The sequence below is a fragment of the Bos grunniens genome, chromosome 14 (genome assembly GCF_055505025.1).
Source record: "Bos grunniens cultivar Pamir isolate PY7600 chromosome 14, Bosgru_T2T1.0, whole genome shotgun sequence".
NCBI classification, from domain to species: Eukaryota; Metazoa; Chordata; class Mammalia; order Artiodactyla; family Bovidae; genus Bos; species Bos grunniens.
Window position 1 is genome coordinate 78,972,045 of NC_141178.1, and position 20,456 is coordinate 78,992,500.

The 20,456-nt window shown below is 48.0% G+C and overlaps 1 protein-coding gene across 1 annotated transcript in view; it reads right to left on the bottom strand.

Annotated features, from left to right (window-relative positions):
• The window catches only part of FAM135B (family with sequence similarity 135 member B), a 225,651-nt gene that overhangs the window by 62,840 nt on the left and 142,355 nt on the right, over positions 1-20,456 (bottom strand). The window contains exons 5-7 of the mRNA XM_086335602.1: positions 19,977-20,047; positions 15,055-15,228; positions 11,965-12,091 (exon numbers count right to left, since the gene is read on the bottom strand). Coding sequence (XP_086191728.1) covers positions 11,965-12,091; positions 15,055-15,228; positions 19,977-20,047 — 372 coding nt within the window. The remainder of the gene's footprint in view (positions 1-11,964; positions 12,092-15,054; positions 15,229-19,976; positions 20,048-20,456) is intronic.

The following is a 20,456-nucleotide window of genomic DNA, read 5'->3' on the forward strand; positions in this document are numbered from 1 at the left end:
CATTAAACAGTTATTACTTTCAGGCAAAATGAGAGAAGTATGCTTAAAGTGCAAATGTAGGACAGACAAATCAGCAGCTTATGGTTATCTGGGTTAGTCAAAGAAAGCTTCACATAAAAGGTAATGACTGAATTGGGTTTTGAAGGCTAACTAGGAGTTCTCTGGATGGAGGGAGTGATGGGAGGGGTCAGAGAAGGATATTCTGGGCAGAGAGAATAGAGATAAACATTCCCCTTTTGTGAGATAAACATTCATCTTTTTAAATGTAACTCCTAAATTCAGGTGAGGAAACCTTCCTTTTTCTCCTTTGCCTTTTGCTTCTCTTCTTTTCCCAGCTATTTGTAAGGTCTCCTCAGACAACCACTTTGCCTTCTTGCATTTCTTTTTCTTTGGGATGGTTTTGGTCACCGCCTCTTGTACAATGTTATGAACCTCCATCCACAGTTCTTCAGGCACTCTATCAGATCTAATCTTTTGAATCTATTCGTCACCTCTACTGTATAATCATAAGAGATTTGATTTAGGTCATACCTGAATGGGCTAGTGGTTTTCCCTACTTTCTTCAATTGAAGCCTGAAGTTTGCAATAAGGAGCTCATGATCTGAACTACAGTCAACTCGCAGTCTTGTTTTTTTTGCTGACTGTATAGAACCTCTCCATCTTTGGCTTCAAAGAGTATATAACCAATCTGATTTCAGTATTGATCATCTAGGGATGTCCATGTGTAGAGTCATCTCTTGCATTGTCAGAAGAGAGTGTTTGCTATGACCAGTGTGTTGTCTCAGCAAAATTCAAGTAGTCTTTGCCCTGTTTCATTTATCCAAGGCCAAACTTGCCTGTTACTCTAGGTATCTCTTGGCTTCCTACTTTTGCACTCCAATCCCCTATGTTGCAGCTTTCCTGTTAGTTTAAATAGTAAAGAATCCACCTGCAATACGGGAGACCTGGGTTCGATCCCTGGGTTGGGAAGATTCTCTGGAGGAGGGCATGGCAACCCACTCCAGTATTCTTGCCTGGAGAATCCCCATGGACAGAGGAGCCTGGCGAGCTATAGTCCATGGGGTCGCAAAGAGTCAGACATGACTGAGCGACTAAGCACAGCTCCTATAATGCAAAGAACATCTTTTTTGGTGTGAACTCTATAAGGTCTTTTGGGTCTTCATAGAATCATTTGACTTCTTTTGGCATTAGTAGTTGGGGCATAGACTTGGATTACTGTGATATTGAATAGTTTGCCTTGGAAACAATCCCAAGATTGTTCTGTCATTTTTGAGACTGCACCCAAGTACTACATTTCAGAATGTTTTGCTGACTATTAGTCTTCTGCTGACTACCATTTCTTCTAAAGGATTCTTGTCTACAGTAATAGATATAATGGTCATCTGAATTAAACTTGCCCATTCCCATCCATTTTAGTTTACTGATTCCTAAAATGTCAATTAGGGTCACCTAAAGGAAAAGGAGTACGTCAAGGCCGTATATTGTCACCCTGCTTATTTAACTTATATGCAGAGTACATCATGAGAAACACTGGGCTGGAAGAAGCACAAGCTGGAATCAAGATAGCCAGGAGAAATATTAATAACCTCAGATATGCAGATGACATCACCCTGGCACAAAGTGAAGAGGAACTAAAAAGCCTGTTGATGAAAGTGAAAGAGGAGATTGAAAAAGTTGGCTTAAAGCTCAACATTCAGAAAACGAAGATCTTGGCATCTGGTCCCATCACTTCATGGCAAATAGATGGGGAAACAGTGTCAGACTTTATTTTTGGGGGCTCCAAAATCACTGCAGATGGTGACTGCAGCCATGAAATTAAAAGACGCTTACTCCTTGGAAGGAAAGTTATGACCAACCTAGATAGCATATTGAAAAGCAGAGACATTACTTTGCCAACAAAGGTCCGTCTAGTCAAAGCTATGGTTTTTCCTGTGGTCATGTATGGATGTGAGAGTGGGACTGTGAAGAAGGCTGAGTGCCGAAGAATTGATGCTTTTGAACTGTGGTGTTGGAGAAGACTCTTGAGAGTCCCTTGGACTGCAAGGAGATCCAACCAGTCCATTCTAAAGGAGATCAGTCCTGGGTGTTCTTTGGAAGGAATGATGCTAAAGGTGAAACTCCAGTACTTTGGCCACCTCATGCGAAGAGTTGACTCAATGGAAGACTCTGATGCTGGGAGGGATTGGGGGCAGGAGGAGAAGGGGACGACAGAGGATGAGATGTCTGGATGGCATCACTGACTCGATGGACGTGAGTCTGAGTGAAGTCCAGGAGTTGGTGATGGACAGGGAGGCCTGGTGTGCTGCAATTCATGGGGTCGCAAAGAGTCGGACACAACTGAGTGACTGAACTGAACTGAACTGAAAATGGATTATTGTAGCCATTCACACTTGAGTGTGAATCAAGTTTACTAACTCTCTTTATTAGGAACTTAGCTCACAACCGAGTTGTAGTGATCCCTGACCAACAATTATTTTGTTGGTTATTTGTAGTGATCCCTGACCATCACTTATTTTGCAAGTCTCCCCATTCGACTTCAATTGCAGTTCTGACATCCATCTATCTTTCTTCTCTGCTCAACTCACCTCTTCATTGCCCAGGTAATTGTTCTGTTCTTTCCTGGACCATTGCGCTGGCCTCCAACCTTGCCTCTCTGGCCTCAGCTGTAAACTCTACTCCAATCAGTCCTCTACATAACAGCAAGGATGACAACCCATCCTGTCATTCCAATCCCTGACTTGCCATATTTTTGTGGCTAAGCTAGCTGCCAGGGTTCCTAACGATCAGACCACTGTGACCGTCCCAGCCCCATGTCCGTCCACAATGACCTCCCTGGGAGTCCCCAGAGGACCCTGCCCTCTCACTCCCTGCCCGTAGCCCTGCTAACACTCTTCTCCAGCCCTCCTCTCCCGGCTACAATCGACAATCCACTCATTTTGACTCAGGTTAGAGACGCTTCACTCTGAGAAGTGTTTCATGACTGTTTCTGAGTTCGGGAAGCTTGACCCTCATTTGTGCCTCCCTAGGAGACCCCCAGCCAAAGACTGACCCCGTGTGATGTGGGGTCCTCATCTCTCCCTTGGCTGTGCTTGTCTAATCCATCAGGGGGGTAATGAAAATAGGTATTCTATAGAAACATGCTAAATAAAGTAATAGGTAAAAACTCCAACAAAGGATATTCTCTCAAAAAAAGAAAGATGGACCACATGCTTTGGGAGGCCCCTAGCAATGCCTAGCTTTGGAAGATGGAGGACTTGGGAGGTCACTAGTCATGGCAAAAGGTGGATCTAAATTCAGTCTTACATCCTGAGTACCTTCTAGTTGAACAAGCAGATTCAATTTCCTCCTGCAAAGAAGCCTGCCCTCAATCACTGATTTTTTTTTTTTTAATGAAAGTGAAGTTGCTCAGTTGTGTCCGACTCTTTGTGACCCCATGGACTGTAGCCTACCAGGCTTCTCCATCCACAGGATTTTCCAGGCAAGAATACTGGAGTGGGTTGCCATTTCCTTCTCCAGGAGAGCTTCCCAACCTAGGGATTGAACTCAGGTCTCCTGCATTGTAGGCAGACTCTTTATCATCTGAGCCACTTTAGTTTTGGCATGTAGGATCTAACTGCCTGACCAGGGATTGAAATCAGGCCTCCTGCATGGGAAGCATGGAGTCTTAGCCAATGGACCATCGGGGAAGTCCCACCCCAGTATCCTTGGGACCAACCCCCTGACCCCATTACATGTTTCTGCAGAGCTACAGCACCGTAGATGACCCTTTCTTAATGTTTATCTTGCATGAAATTATTTTTTCAGTATTTTTTTCTGGCCAGATTGTAAATTCCATGAGACTACAGATGGGGCTAATTTGTTCATGGTGACATCACTCAACCTCACACTTGAGCATTAACTAAAATACTATCTGAAAAAGTACACACAGAATGGCTTCGACTTGAGTTCTTCAAAAAATATTATTATTTGCAAAAAAGGAGCCAACATTAATATAATTATTGATTCAAGAGATACCCGTGTTGAATGCTTGATGCCAAGCATGGCAGACGTGGTCCCTCACTTACTAGAAGATTAAAGAAGACAAGCAGGTGAATAATAATTCCAAGTGGACAGAAGGCAGGGGTCAGATGCAGTCATTCCTGGGCTCATGTGCCAGGCCTATCAGGGACCTTCTGCCTGGTGCTGAGCTATTTGCTGAAGTTGTTAGAGCTTCAGTTTTCTCAATTATAGCATGTGAACCTATGCAGGGAGCTGAGAGACAGCATATTAAAAATATCCAGCAAGAGCCTAACACGGGGAAGTGTTTGATATATTTAACTGGTACAATTACGTTAGAAGGCAAATGTGATGTGTGGTGTCATGATTTCATCATCCCTGGAGAACAGGATGGGAGAGAAGACAGTAGAGAGAGAGGGGTATGCCAAGGGGGAGCCCCCTCTCCCATCTGAACCAAAAGCAGAGTTTACAAAGTGAGCAGTTTTCTTCTCTTGAGAGTCCTTTGGACTGCCAAGAGATCAAACCAGTCAAGCCTAAAGGAAATCAACACTGAATATTCATTGGAAGGACTGATGCTGAAGCCGAAGCTCCAGTACTTTGGCCTCCTGATGCAAAGAACCAACGCATTGGAAAAGACCCTGATGCAGGGAAAGATGGATGACAGAGGATGAGATGGTTGGATGGCATCACCAACTCAATGAGCATGAGTTTGAGCAAACTTCAGGAGCCAGTGAAAGACAAGGAAGCCTGGTGTGCTGCAGTTCACGGGGTCACAAAGGGTCGAACATGACTTAGCCACTGAATAACAACAAAAGACAAGAAGAAACAGGCTCAGAGAGGTGAACTGACTTGCCCACGCTCTCACAGTTCACCCGTGGAAGAACCTGGCCTACCGGGTTTTCTTCCTCCAAATCTGGTGATATTGCCTGTATGTCCTGCTGCATCCACATCCTGTAATTCACTCGGTATGTGTTTATTATTTTTTAATATTTATTTGGCTGCATTGGCTCTCAGTTGCAGCACCTGGACTCCAGCTGTGGCCAGTGGGCTCAGAAGTCACAGCACGCGGGCTCAGGTGCTCTGTGGGTTGTGGGATCCTAGGTCACCGACCCAAGATCAAACCCGAATCCCCTGCACTGCAAGGCAGATTCTTAACCACTGGACTGCCAGGGAAGTCCCTTGGTATGTGTTTACTGAGCGTCTGCTGCACTGGACCCTGATGACGCAGTGAGGAAATGCAAGGCAGTCTGGGAAGGAGGGTACCATCCTCTCCTTTCCTAACTGACACCTCCCATCATGCCTTGACTCTCTGGAGAGGAGCAAGGCATCTGAAAGCAGGCAGTGTGGAATAAAGCAGCTCTTCACTAATGAAAAGGGTGGTGCATAAATAATCAATACTGTAGACTTCTGCACGAAAAGCCCATTTCCACTGATTTATATCCTCTTTTAGAAATAACCTGTACAATTATATTGCATCCATAAGCAGACTGATGTAACGGAAAGCCCATCATAGCCCAGGCACCATTTAGCAACCTACTATTTAGTCCCCAGGATTTTAAGGAAATTAGATAATCATTTAAATGAGACTGCTGAAACTGTTTGGCAGAGAGGGAGAGGGAGAACACAACAGTGTTTGCCAACTTAATTCTCAAAATAGTAGAAGGTGGACTTCCCTGGTGGCACGGTGGATGAGAATCTGCCTGCCAATGCAGGGGGCATGGGTTTGATCCCTGGCCAGGAAGATCCCATATGCCCTGTGGGGTAGCTTGGCTCATGCGCTACAACTGCTGAGCCCTCCAGAGCCCACGGGCCGTAACCACGGAGCCCATTCGCCACAATTACTGAGGCCTGCACACTCTCGGGCCCATGAGCCACAACTAATGAGCCCCTGTGCCGCAACTACTGAAGCCCACGCGCCCTAGAGCCTGTGCTCCACAGCGAGAGAAGCCACTGCAGTGTGAAGCCTGCACGCCACACGTGGGAGAGCGGCCCCCACTTGCAGCAGCTAGAGAGAGCCAAGGAGCCAATGAGGGGGACTCCCCTGGCGGTCCAGTGGTTAAGACTGCCCTGCAATGTGGGTGACGAGGCTTCAATCCCTGGTCGGGGAACTAAATCCCACCTGCCATGGAACAGCTAAGTCCACATACGACAACTAGAAAGTCCAAGCACCTCCATGAAAGATCCTGCATGAGACAACAAAGATACCAGCTAAGACCCAATGCAGCCAAATGAATACGTAAATAAACATTAAAAAAATAATAATCCAGTGAGGTCTCATTTCAACTCGCCTGTGCCTCCAACATTAACTGAGCACCTGTGATGTGCCAGCAACTCGGATGGACCCCAAGGGCAACAGAAGGGACCTCACCCCACAAGCTGGGAGCTGAGGCTGCCGTGTTTGTTCACCCTACGTCACCATCCTTGTGCAGAGCCTGAGGCACGGGAGGCGCCTAATGATCACCTGACTAGTGAACAAACCAACAGCAGTGTCTCTCCTTACGGCATCCTGATGAGGTGTTAACAGTAATAACAAGCGTCCATGTCTTATCCTCATAACTCCGGATCCCCACAAGAGGGACCTGAAGATGCTCACAAGGAGCAAGGGTGTATTTAGAGCAAAGGGTACAGAGGAAAGAACCCAACAGAAATGGAGCAAAAAGGAAAAAAATAAAGAAGAGCACAGTGCATCTGGGAGAGGGGAGATTTCCACGTGGAAGTCAGGCCTGTGCCTCAGTTTCCCTCCACGTGCCCACCCCCGACAGGCACACGCCTCCCATCAGTGAGGGCGGGGCTGTCAGGCCACAGAGCTCAGCACAGAAGGACTTGCGAAGCCACGCACATGTGTGCACGCGCTGGGTGAGCACCATGCCCTTCGAGGAAGATGCTGCTCTTCACTTCTCAGTGATCCAAACAAAAGGGAGCCGGCATTTCCTCTCAAGGACACACGTTCCTCCATCTGGGGAAGCACCTTCTAAGGGAAGTGGAGGAAGGAAGGCCTTCACGTTGGCGGCCGGCGTGTTCCTCTGAGGCACAGTCCTCTGCTCGGGCAGCATGTCTTCTGTGATTGCCGCCAGTGAGCACAGGACCGGCGAGGCTCAGAGCACCAGCACGAAACAGATCTGTGGGAAAGTTAGAGGCCTAACCATCTCCCAACTCGGGCTTTTGATCTCTTTCATCTTGATGTTCTCAGATTCTAGGATCTCAGCCACTCATTCACTCAACAAAGCCTTCCTGAGCATGTGCCCTGTGCAAGGCGCACCCACAGGAGCCAAGCAAACATTCACCTGCCCGCAGAGCAGACGAGCCCAAGCCCTTTCTCTGGTTACCATCAACCCAGTGCTGATTAACCGAGGGGCTTCCCTGGTGGCTCAGTTGTTAAAGAATCTGCCTGCAATGCAGGAGGCCCAGGTTCAATCCCTGGGTCAGGAAGATCCCCTGGAGAAGGGCATGGCAATCCATTGCAATATTCTTGCCTGGAGAATTCCATGGACAGAGGGGTCTGGCAGGCTACAGTTCACAGGGTCACAAAGAGACATAACTGAGCAAATAATACTTTCAGTTTTTCAGCAGCTTAAGACAGGTGGGGAGTTGGCATCAGGCTGAATTAAAATGCCAGCTTGGCCCCTGCCCAGCTGTGTGACTTTACAGATACGGCTTAACCTCTAAGTTTCTTCAGTTGTCAAAGGAAATAGGAAACTGTTTTGTGGAAATGGATGGAATCCACATGCATCAGTGGTTTAATAGAGTATCTTGGTGTAAAGCAGGCATTCAGAAATGTGATTTCAGGGACTTTCCTGGTCGTCCAGTGGTTAAGACTGTGCTTCCACTGCAGGGGGTGTGGGTTCAATCCCTGGTCTGGGAAGTAAGATCCCACATGCTGCACATTGAGGACAACAAATAAAAGCAGAATTTAAAAAAAAATGATTTCAAATGATGAGTATCACACTTTTCACTTGGAAAAGTGGGAAAAAGTGCTCCTTGGAAGAAAGGTTATGACCAACGTAGACAACATACTAAAAAGCAGAGACATTACCTTGCCAACAAAGGTCCGTCTAGTCCAGGCTATGGTTTTTCCAGTAGTCATGTATGGATGTGATAGTTGGACTATAAAGAAAGCTGAGTGCTGAAGAATTGATGCTTTTGAATTGTGGTGTTGGAGAAGACTCTTGAGAGTCCCTTGGACTGCAAGGAGATCCAACCAGTCCATCCTAAGGGAGATCAGTGCTGAATATTCATTGGAAGGACTGATGCTGAAGCTGAAACTCCAATATTTTGGCCACCTGATGCAAAGAACTGACTCATCTGCAAAGACCCTGATGCTGGGAAAGATTAAGGGCAGGAGGAGAAGGGGATGACAGAGAATGAGATGGTTGGATGGCATCACTGACTCAGTGGACATGAGTTTGGGTCCATCTGGGAGTTGGTGATGGACAGGAAGGCCTGGCATGCTGCAGTCCATGGGGTCTCAGAATCAGACATGACTGAGCAACTGAACTGACTGACACTTTTCACACAAACATGGAATTTAAACATTTTAATTACTCCTTTGCCTCACACACTAGATCCCATGACCCACTGAGGGTAAAGACTGAGTTTTGTTCATTTTTGTCCCTGCGGCACGCAGAGGCCAGCAGAGCGGAGGACTAGCAGATAAGTGAACAGACTCCCAGATTCCGCCACCCAAGGAGGCGGGGCTCTGAGAACGAGGGGAGTCCTAACGTCTGTGTCTCTCCACAACGTGGCTCTTCCTCCCCCGGGCAGTGGAGTGACCCCACTTCTTTCAGCGAGAAGAAAGTGAGTGTGCCCCAGCTCCTGAGGAAAAAAGGCTTTCTCCCGACTGTGAGTCACTGGATTCCTGACCTTCAAGTAGAATCTGTCAGACCCTGAGCACTGATGGTCAATTTTACGTGTCCATAGGGCCCATCCGTGGTACCCAGATAGGCAGTCAAGTGTTATTCTAGACGTTTCTGTGCAAGTGTGTTTCAGAGGAGATTCACATTTAAATCATGATTTGAATCATGGGTAAAGGTTAGTCACACAGCATGGGTGGGCCTCGTTCAATCAGTTGAAGATATTAAAAAAAAAAAAAAGACTGACACACACATTACCTGTCCTCCCCACTCTAGAGGAGAAAGAAGCCGGTCGTTCAGTCAGCAGATGGCCTTTGGACTCAAATTGTAACTGTCCCCTGGGTCTCCAGCCTACTAGCCTGCTCTGCAGATTTTGGACTTGCTGGCCTCCATATTCACATGAGACAATTCCTTAAGATAAGTCTGTCTATCTCTCTGTCTCTTTATACATGTGTATATGTGTGTGTGTGTATGTACACATGTGATCTTACTATCCTATTGATTCTGTTTCTGTGGAGAATCTGAATACACCAAGCACAAGTCAAGTGTCCTCAGTTGTACCAGGAAGTGTCAGGATATCACAATATAAGAGACCACAGCGAGGACTCAAGGAGGCCTCCAGAGTGATCTCACCCAATCCTCTTTCTGATATTGAGAAACCGAGGCCCAGAGAGGGCAATTATCTGGCTCAGGGTCACACAGCGGGGTGGAGCGGAAGCCAAGAACAGGGAACATCTAAGACCCTCCACATCCCTCCCACACGACAACACAAGGCTCTTGGGGTAACATTCAATTTAATTATGTGGACAAACGCAAAGAAAAATAAGACCAGCAGAGGATTTTATTGAGCACTTTTGTGCCAAGCTCTCCACTGCAGGATTTTATATGCTTATTTCATTTAATCTTCTCAGCAACCCTTCGAGGCAGGCATTAGTATCCTCTTTGACAGATAAGCCATGAGTGGGAGAGGGAAAACAGTTCCCCTGGGGCAAAGCTGCTGGCGTTTCTGGAGGTGGGAGGGGAAGGGGATGCAAGCTGCAGCTTCAGCCCTAAATTGGAAGCCCTCTTTGCTTAAGATGCTGCAGGCAAGAGCAAGGCTGCAGGACCAGAGACGCCTGGGCTCCTGGGGAAGGAGGCGTGTCACGTCATGGCAACTCTCACCCCCCGAGGATTTTTCATGCCAATGACCTTACTTTGCTGTGAATCTCTAGTTCCTGCACATGTCTCTGCACACAAAGGCTTATTTTGAAGGGAACACCTGTTCCCTAATCGCTCCAGCTGATGCTGCAATCTCCACAGATTGTGATGTTATTTGCTAATGCACTGGGCTTCTCGGGGACTTGAAGGCACAGCCCGTGAGGGAGGCGGGGGAGTGGATTTTATTCCTTGCTTGGCAGCCCTTGCCTTGCGGGGGGCGGGGGGGAAGGCACAGGATGGGCACGGGGCTCTGAGCCCACATAATCAGATGGGACCCAAATGGAACTGGTCCTGAAAATAGCCCATTGAGCTGTGAGCAAGTTCACCACTGAGCACCCACCAATAAGCTATTTTATCTGACTCTTGTGAAAGACAGAGATGTCTTCTTTGACACACATCCCCAAAAATAGCCAAGAAAAGAATGGAGGGGGAAAAAAAAGATACTGTATCTTGCGCCCGCTGTGAGCCTATTTCTGTACTAAAATCCTTTCTAAGATATAGGTATTGTCCCATTTTAGACTGAAGGAGCCTAAATTTTTACAGGGTGAATAGAGTCCGCCACATCACAAAGTATTGAGCAGAGCAGATATTTGAAAGCATAGCCTTCTCTCTGCCTCATCACTGCAGTGATGCTCGGCCTCTCCAGATGTAACAGAATCAGACAGGCGGAGATGATCTACACTGCTCCTCATCCCAAGCCACACCAGGTCCAGGGCTTCTGAACGGTTCCCTCTTAGCATCCAGGTGTCCATGGAGATGCCTCACTCTCCCCCTGCTCTCTGTCTGCCATCGTATAAGGCAAGGAACCCCTCTGTGACTCAGCTCTCTCACTGCTCAGAGTTCTATATCAACATGACCAGGTACTTGGATCAGTCATCCATCCAACACACACCTCCTGAGGGTTAACCACATGTGCCGGGCATGGTGCTGGGCCCTAAGGATGTGGAGTTGAAGGCACTGGGCTCTGTCCCCAGCTGTCTGGAGCCCAGTGGAGGAAAGACAGAGATGCCTAGAGTTGACTGTAGAGAAAGCATTTGGGAGGGAGAATTTCTTGCTAGGAGATCAGACAGCACTTCTCAGAGGGGCATTCGAGGATGTGCAGACAGGCACCCAGGAGTTCCTTCAGGACAGACACCCGATCACCATCATACCCTGTGCTCCTGTGGTCCCAGCAAAGGCTCATGTCTGGGGATAGAAGTGTCGTCAAAGATGCATTGAATTGATCTACAACCCCTGATATGCCCTGATGTTCCAAACCACGTTGCCTGGAAAAGAGAGTCTAAGTCGGAGATTTTCAGGTGGGTCTACTGGGGAGGTCTCAGAGGCAGAGCATATGCAGGAGTGAGAAGCAGCATGGGACAGAGGGAGAGGCTGGGCTATGATATGGTCACGATAAAGCCTTCGGTCAAGCCTTGGGGGGTCTGGAGCAGGGATGGAACTTTTTACCTATTACAGCAACGAACACACATACTCACCTGCGAGGTTATTGAGTATCAGCAACCCCACTCTACAGGTGGGAAAACTGAGGCTCAGAGAAGTGAGCAAATGAAGGATGGAGCCAGGTTTTGAAATGAGCTTATGGTCAAAGGGCTTTTGAGGTTCCACATGGTCCAGGAGGGAAAGCCTCTTACAACATGTCCCATGACCTCCATGGAACCATATTTTTCAAGGGGCCATATGACAGGGGTACCACGTGAAGACCCTCCTCTCTGCCACTACCCTGGGGGCTGGCATTAGGAATGTGATTGATAAATGTAGCAGCCAACCAAAGAAGGAACGGATGGGTCAACAAGAGATAAGGATGGAGGGAGCAGAGAAACTCTATATGCGGCATCTGAAATGAACAGAAGTCTCACAGAACAGACACAGCCTGCCAAGTGAGGTCTGCAGTCTTGGGGCCACTGCCCCACGCAGACGTTACCTCTGAGGAGGTCGGCTTGCAGTATCCAGCTCCGAAGACCAGGTTTTCCAGGGAAAGGCTAGACTGCTCTGGTCCTGTGTCTGGGCCGCCTTTCCCAAGCCAGGAGCCTCTTCCTGGGCGAGTAAAACTGTAAAGAAGTGAATTGAAAGAATTGAAAATGTGTCTAACTTTTGTCAAAGGATGTAAAGGAAAAGATGGTGCCATTAATTCAGCCTCCTTGACACTGTTGCTGGGGAGCCTGAGATAAGCCATTTAGAAGAGATAGTAGGTGGTCCTAGAGATAAAGAACCAGCCCGTCAATGCAGGAGACACAAGAGATGTGGGTTCAATCCCTGGGTCAGGAAAATCCCCTGGAGGAGGGCATGGCAATCCAACTCCAATATTCTTGCCTGGAGAACCCCATGGACAGACGAGCCTGGAGGGTTACAGTTCACCGAATGGCACAAAGTCGGACACAACTGAAGCGACTGAGCACGCACACACAGCTCACCCCCGAGGGATGCTTGGGTGGGACATTTATGGATGCCACCAGGACAAGTGGGTGTAACTGGCACATGAGCTTTGGGGCCAAGGATGTCACACATTCCACTTTGTCTATAAATGCCCACAACCTGCTTGATGAGATGCATGGAGGCAGAGGTGACTTAACCACAGGGGAAGGCAGCATGGGATCTTGGGCAGAAAGACAAGGGGAGGCTCCATCTGATGTGGTATGAGTCCTACAACTACTCCTGTCATTGGTACAACCCAGAGTGAAGTCCTCCAACCCCCAGGCCCCTCCTGAACCTCTGTTCTTCTGTGGGAGAAGGGAAAACAATATCCACCTCCACGACATGACCACACAGAAGTTTCATAGGATCGTGGATGTCAAAGATTTTCACTGTGTCAACACTAGTTAGAAACTCTGTACCTGTTCCACAGACAAAAATACAGACCCTGCTCAGCTCTGCAAGTCATCACAAGATTAACGAGCACAGAGAGATGGTAACCATCCATCTTAGGATCAAGGGAGATCAGAAAAGCCCATGGGAGTTGGTGGTGGTTTAGTTGCTAAGTCATGTCCAACTCTTGTGATCTCATGGACCATGGCCCACCAGGCTCTTCTGTTCATGGAACTCTCCAGGCAAGAATACTAGAGTGGGTTGTTATTCCCTCCTCCAGGGGACCTTCCTGACCCAAGGACTGAACCCTGTCTCCTGCATCTCCTGCAACTGCATGTGGATTCTTTACCCACTGAGGCCTACCAGGGTTTAAATTCCAGCTCCATGGGGAAAGTTTTAAACCTCCCTGTATCCTCATAAGTCAAAAAGGTTGATACCAGCACCTTAACAGTGGCGTTGTCTGAGGATTCCATGAGTTTAGCCACGTGCAAGTACAATGTCTGGCAAAGAACAACGATGCAATAAATGCTAGAAGTTCTTGTCAATAATACCACAAAATCATAAAATCTAACATAACCATTATTCTATTTATATAGCTATTGTTAATAATACCACAAATACAATCCACTCTAATAGAATCATGTCTTGGAATTGTTTAGAACCGAGATTTGAAGCAACTCTACAGTTTAGCTAGAATGTGGATAAATGGAACACTGCAGTAGAAATGGAGAATTTGTGTATGAGCCATGATGCTCATGGCACATTCAGAGGACCAACTGCAAATTAGTCACTAGAATAACTCATCGTTGACTTCAGTGTGACCTTGAGCTGCCGAGTCCCTCAGGTGTACCCAGTTGAGGTTTAAACACTGAGGGTTAAACAGACCTGAGTCTGTTTCAGGGAAGGATCTTTTAAGGTAAAATTTTCATTCCACACCTGCTTCTTCCTCGCTGGACTTAACAACTGATGCTAAAACTGCTTTTCTGGAAAAACTGGAGCTTGCCCTACTTGACAGGTATTTCCCATAACCTTAAAGGGTTCCCAAACACTGTGAGTGAACTCATAGGAATCCTTCCTGCAGAGCCCAGAGAACAGAAGGCAGGTCTATTTTTACCCCCATCCCTGGAGAAGCCTCAACTCTGCTGGTGAATTTCTATCTGCGCCGCTCTCTGGCAAGGTGGCTACAGACAAACTTGCAAAGAATTATTTCTGTTAGGAGGTTAAACTTTCTATGCAGAAGAGCTGAAATAGCCCCATTAGCAGGCAGAGCCCAGGACGGAGCTCAGCAAGCAGATGGGCATGGTGACCAGGGAAGTACAGCATGGTCACATCACCCCACCAAGATCTCATTTCCTACATGCTGACCCCAGCAGGGGATCAGGACACTGACCCCTACCCAGCCATGAGTGGGGACTGGAGTCTCCCCAACCTGCATTTCAACCCCCAGCACTGAGAAATGTCCTGAAAAGGGACATCAGGAAAGTTCCCTTCCAGAAACTGCATAATACAAGATTTCATCCCCAAATATCTCTCTGCTTACATGTGTAACCCACACCCTCACGCATGGAGGAGGTTTGAAGTGAGCTGATGGCACCTCTGGTCCTGCCAGGCATTTGGATGAAGATGCCCGGGTATGATAGGACATGCTTGTTGTTGCCAGTTCGGGCCCTCTGTTGTGGCATTCATAGAACCTCAGTGCACCTTGAGGCCATGGAGATGCTGGGACAATTCCCTGAAGAGAAAGCATGGGACCACTCAGGTGGTCCTACCCTTAAACAAACAGCCACCGGAGGAGGGGGCAGAAAACTGCATGCTGGGCACTGTCCTCATGTGAGACTCACTAAAACCTATGTGGACAGCCCCCATGAGTGTCCTGGCTTAGAGATGGAGACCGTGTATCTCAGAGATGTTAGGTGGCTTTTCAAATAAGGCACAGTTAGAAAGAAGCCAGGTCAGCTGAAGACAGCAAGTTGAAACCATTCAGCTCCTAGGTTCCCCATCCATGTCCTCCCCCAGGCCCCTGTCCACCTCTCCTCTGCCCCTCAGGGAGGCTCAGAGCTGAAATTTGCAGCCTGGGGGAGCTTCTCTGGTCTGCACTGATGTCCCCTGGGCAGCTCTCAGCATCTCAGCCACATGGGAGACTCAAGCATAACAAGGAAACCAAAGCGGTCACCCTGCCCCCAGAACCACAGGACATGTAACCTCATACCTGATCAGCGGCTGCTGCAGGGCCACCAGGGCGGCGTGGATGGTCACCGAGATCACCGACAGGTGGAAATAGTCGAACATGACGGGCACCTGGTGATGCAGGCCTCTCCGGGGGTGGAAGTGCAGGCCCAGCACACGGCTGCTGATCACGGGGACCCCGGCCATGTCCCTCAGCCTGCAAGGGAGGGGAGTGATTTACATGAGTGGTGGTGGCGTATCCCTGCCTCCAGGAGAGTCCCATGGCAACCTTGCCCACACACAAACACTGTGCACCCATTGGCTTATCCAATCCCTCCCTGCAAATAACTCTGCCAGGTAAAAACTTTTTTGCCATGATGGAAAAATGAAGCAACCGAGGCTCAGAGATGGAAAGCAACCCCCGGGACCTCACACAGCTGCTATGTGGCAGAGCTGGGCTCACACTCTGCTATCACGGATGCCGAGCTCACCTTGCAGTGATGAAAAGATGCCCAGATACTTTTCCAGGCTCAACAGTGAAGCCCTCCTGGACTCCCATGTCCCAGCGTGCTCTTATGTTTCCCCCATGGGCCCCCAGCACAGCACTTCCTTGCTACCACTGTGTTTTCTGCAAGAGTCCTACCTCTTAAAGGCAAGAACTGTGACTAATTCACTGTTGAATCCCTAACACCAAACACAGAATTGGGCACACATCAGAAATCAGTCAGATATTTGTTTATCAAAAGGGATATGTGACTGAATGAATAAATGACCTCTGAAGAGCAATCGAGTCTGATCAGTTTCATCCAGGATTCCCCATACCTCCTCTCTCGTGTTTTGTAACTGATGGAGACAGAATTCAGTTATTTGGGGGGGGGGGGTCTCAATATAGGAAAGGACTGAACTGCCTTCAATCTTTCCCACCCTAAGGCTGGGAAAGATTGAGGGCAAGAGGAGAAGGCGGGTGACAGAGGGTGAGATGGTTGGATGGCATCACTGACTTAATGGACAGGAGTCTGAGCAAACTTCAGGAGAGAGGAAGGACAGGGAAGCTTGGTGTGCTGCAGCCGATGGGGCTGCAAAGAGTCAGACACAACTGAGCGAAAGAACAACAAAACGACAAGGTGGGAGAAAACAGAGATGAACTGGATGGCATTGAGAAGAAAATCAAACAAACACAAAACAGAGAAAGGGCCCTGGTGTTTAACTGGAGGGGAAGAGATGGCGTAAAGAGCCGTGTGTGTCCAGCTGAGGTCTTTCATGTGTAGCCTCAAGGACTGAGCCTGAGAGCAACTAAGGGAAGGCACACAGGGGTGACCTGTCCCTTGAAGTAAAGAGGAATGTCCTGATAGGCAGGACTGCCCAGGACAGGGTGGGATCTGTCGGGGAGAAGTGAGGCCCCCATCCCTGTGCAAGCACACGCTCATGGCTCTTGGTAGAGCAGCAGTTTCAAATGCAAGGTCAGGCTAGAGCAGGTTTCCCAGCCTCAGTGATACAGACCCTTGGGAGCTGAACAATGCTCTGCTGGCGAGTGGGGTGCAATCTATGCATCATGGGATGTTTAGGACTATCCCTGGATCCCACCCACTAGAAGCCAGGAGCACCCACCCCCTGCCCAGAGTGACAATCAAAAATGTCCCCAGAGGGCCCTCCTGGCCATCCAGTGGTTAAGACTCTGAGCTCCCAATGCAGGGGCATGGGTTTGGGTTCGATCCCTGCTCAGGGAACTAAGGTCTTGCATCCACGCTGTATGGCACAGCCAAAAAATTAAAATGTGAAAAAAAAATTTAATAATGAGAAAATGTCTCCAGATTTGGCCAAATTCCCCTGGGGGACACAATCATCCCATCCACACTGAGAACCACTGGACAGGGTGGACATTCAGAGCCCTTGCGCCCCTGACATCACCTGGCATGCTCCTCCGTTTTGATCCTGCTCAGGCCTAAATGGATCCAAAAGAAGCTGACTGCCTGGGTCATGTTTCAAAGCCTGAAGTCTACCCCCAGGATGTAATAGAGATGCTTTGTCATTCCTAAACCCAATTTATGAAAATTAAAAAATATGGCATTTTCAAGTCCTGCCCGGCCTCTGGCTTCCTGTTCCTCTTAGCTAATCTTATACTCCAAGGAAACACTCCGCTCTGATGGTTATTAAGTACTTTGTGCTATAGGGAGGAAGTGACCCACGGAAACTTGCGCCACACACATCTAGGAAGCCACAGAGAGGAAGACGACACTGATCCCTGGGCCACATGCTTGGCCCGGCTTGGATATTCCCTCTCTTAATCCTCATAACAGACCTGTGAAGTACAGAACCTGTAATGAAGCCTGTCTTATAAACGAGACTACTGAGATTTAGAAAACTGCCGGAATGCACCCAGTGTCTCATGGTCAATGAGCTCAGAGCCCATTGCTGAGTTACATTTGCTTTGGGCCAGTCCCCGGCACGTAGCCTCTCTGTTAACTACTATTCTGATGGTAATAAGGCACGTTTATTGTATCTCGCATACCTGATCATTTCCCACCCTGGAGGGCTGGGTAGGGGAAGACTTCTAGGCTGAGTTTAGGATCAATGACAAGGTTCTGTGATCCAGTGGAAATGTGTGCCAGGGAGATATGGATGAACACCTCTGAAGGAAGAGGCGTAAGAATATAGATCAGGGGGTCCTAATGAAATTAATAAAGTGAGTGAATGATAGAAATCCTAGATTGTTGAGAGGGAACATGAGAACAATAGAGACAAGGACTTCACTTCTGAGTTTATAGCTTAGAAAGAAGGCCAGCTTCATATGGGGCTTCTGAGTTCCACATGGTGCTAGAACAATAAGTCCTGGGGATGGGGTGAGGAAGGTAAGATTTCTCAAGCATCCACAACCCCTCCAAAAGGTAAGCAGAAGTGATGAGAGAAGCAGGTGGCCAGAAGGGCTTGGGGTGCAGATAAAGACAAGCGTGAGGAATCTGTGATGCTGAGCACAGATCCAGTGGCAGGCCCATGGACAGATCCTCCTGCCAGCCAAGCCATGAGGCATTACCATCTACATACACATCAGCAGGTGTCTATTCTCAAAGCAGAGACATAGTCAGGTTTCTAACATTTTAGAAATGGTCCCTCTGATTCAACACCCCATGTTATGAAAACTCCCTTAACAATCAGACACATCTCAGGGATGGGACAGTCCTTAAGAAAGGAAGCAAAGCTCTAACAGGAACTCTGAAATTTGAAGGGTTTGGGAATCGTTCCACTGGCATCAGCCCCTTGGCCACCTGATCTCCTATTCCCCACCGGAGAAGGCGAAGCATTTGCTGAAGAGGTTGTGGGGTTCAGAAGCGAGGATTAATTTGCATCAAGTGGTCAGACTGTGCTGACATTGTGCTAATAAAACCAATGGAAAAGAAGCACCTCCATCTTCACCTTAAGCCTAATCAGGGGAGTCTTCAAGGGGGCATGGCCTGTGTCCCCTAGAATAGAAGGAACACAGGTCCTGGTGCCTGACGTATCCTGCAAAGGTCCTCAGGAAAGAAGCTGAGGGTAGCTGGGAAGGCCAAAGAAGAGTGAACCGCAACGGGGTGGGAGTCCCCACCAGCGTGAGATGAGGATGAAAGTGCTGTGGTCATTATCCAAGAGCCAGATGTGAAGTCCCCAGAGAAGAATCTGCCAAAAGAGCTTCTGGCAAGGAGTGAACGACCCAACCATAAGAGGCATCATTATTTCAAAGAACTGCAGGGGTTGGAGGAGAGGGGAACCAGCTAAAGGGCCTAGCTCCAAGGAGTCACAAGCACACCCCGAGAGTAGATAAAGCAGTGATCCAGCATCTACCCTGTGAAGCGTCCTGCCTGCAACTGAACCCATGAAGCATGACTCCCAGCGCCATCTGCAATCTCCTCCCTCGTCTCTGTGCCTGACCCTGAGAGGCCCACACAACCCGGGCGGAAGGAAACAGGAAGCTGTAAAAGAGGCTCCACAAACCCTTTTGCTACAGTGGGAGTTTCCCACCCTGAGAAATCTCGGAGCTGGGGTGCAGTGGAGCCAAGAGGCAGTGCCGATCCCAATAATCGTTGGGATCATTCCCCATTGGGAATGGACTTTTTCATACCTGAAAAAAGAACTATTTATGACATGAAAGAACAGGCTGTGACATGACTGTTTCACCCCTAGGGTAGAAGGAAGAGGCCACAGAACAAGCTTAAAGGAAGCAGTTATGAGAAAAAGGAGGGTTGCTTCCTTACTGAATCAGTAGGTTATACATCAGTGGATTTTCAGAGTTGAAACATAAGAGCAAAAATTCAGTGTAAAGATGAGGATCCAGGCAGAATCTCCTCTGATGCAGAAGGGGCCTTGAGGTTTATAGGCTTATAGGGTCAATCATTGGAGAAGGCAATGGCACCCCACTCCAGTACTCTTGCCTGGAAAATCCCATGGATGGAGGAGCCTGGTGAGCTGCAGTTCATGGGGTCACTAAGAGTAGGACACAACTGAGTGACTTCACTTTCACTCTTCGCTTTCATGCATTGGAGAAGGAAATGGCACCCCACTCCAGTACTCTTGCCTTGAGAATCCCAGAGACAGGGAAGCCTGGTTGGGCTGCTGTCTATGGGGTCACACAGAGTTGTACATGACTGAAGCGACTTAGCAGCAGCAGCAGCAGCAGGGTCAATCATCTAAAGACCTAATTAATACTGCATTGCAAGTGTATGGGGGTGAGTGCTGGAGATAAGAAGGTGCTAGTGAATAAAGCTGGGAAGTCAGGAGTTGTCGGTGTCTGCAGCCACTGAGCAAGCTGCCTAAAAGGCACGCAGCTTGAAATGACCACATAGATATTGCTTGTCCACGTTTCTTCAGCTGATCAGGAACCAGGTTTCTAAGCGAGGTTCTGAGGTTCATGGCTATCAAGATACCCTAGAGCTGGAGAAGGGCTGAGCAGAGGGAATTGTACCATCACGCTTGAAGGATTCCAAGGACACTCACTGTTGTTCACTGTCCGTAAAGTGCAAATCCACCTTGAGCTGGAAATCGACTTCACTTACGGCTTCTTCCACCTGGAAGAGAAACAACATTTAAGGATTGCAGGAGTCAGATCTGGTTGAGAGAAAACACTGAGGTGGTCAATTTCCCAAAGTTAAATAATAATAATAATAATAATAATAAGCTCATTGCAAAATAAATATCATTTATGTGTAAAGCAGAATTTCCATGTTCTATGGAATTCTGGTGGCACAGGGCGTCCATATTACATGGAAAATGGAAGGGATTTATGCAGTCAGATTTCAGGAAAAGTCAGTTTACAGGAAAATAAATGTTAAGTCAGTTTTCTAGCTTGCAGGACTGTTGAGAAACTTATTTCCCAAAGAGATTTGATCTGGAATCTTCAGAAGCAGAGGTGAAGGGTTCTTTGGCACCTGCTTTGGAAAGGTGAAAGCAGGGAATTTCCACAGAGGAAACCCCACT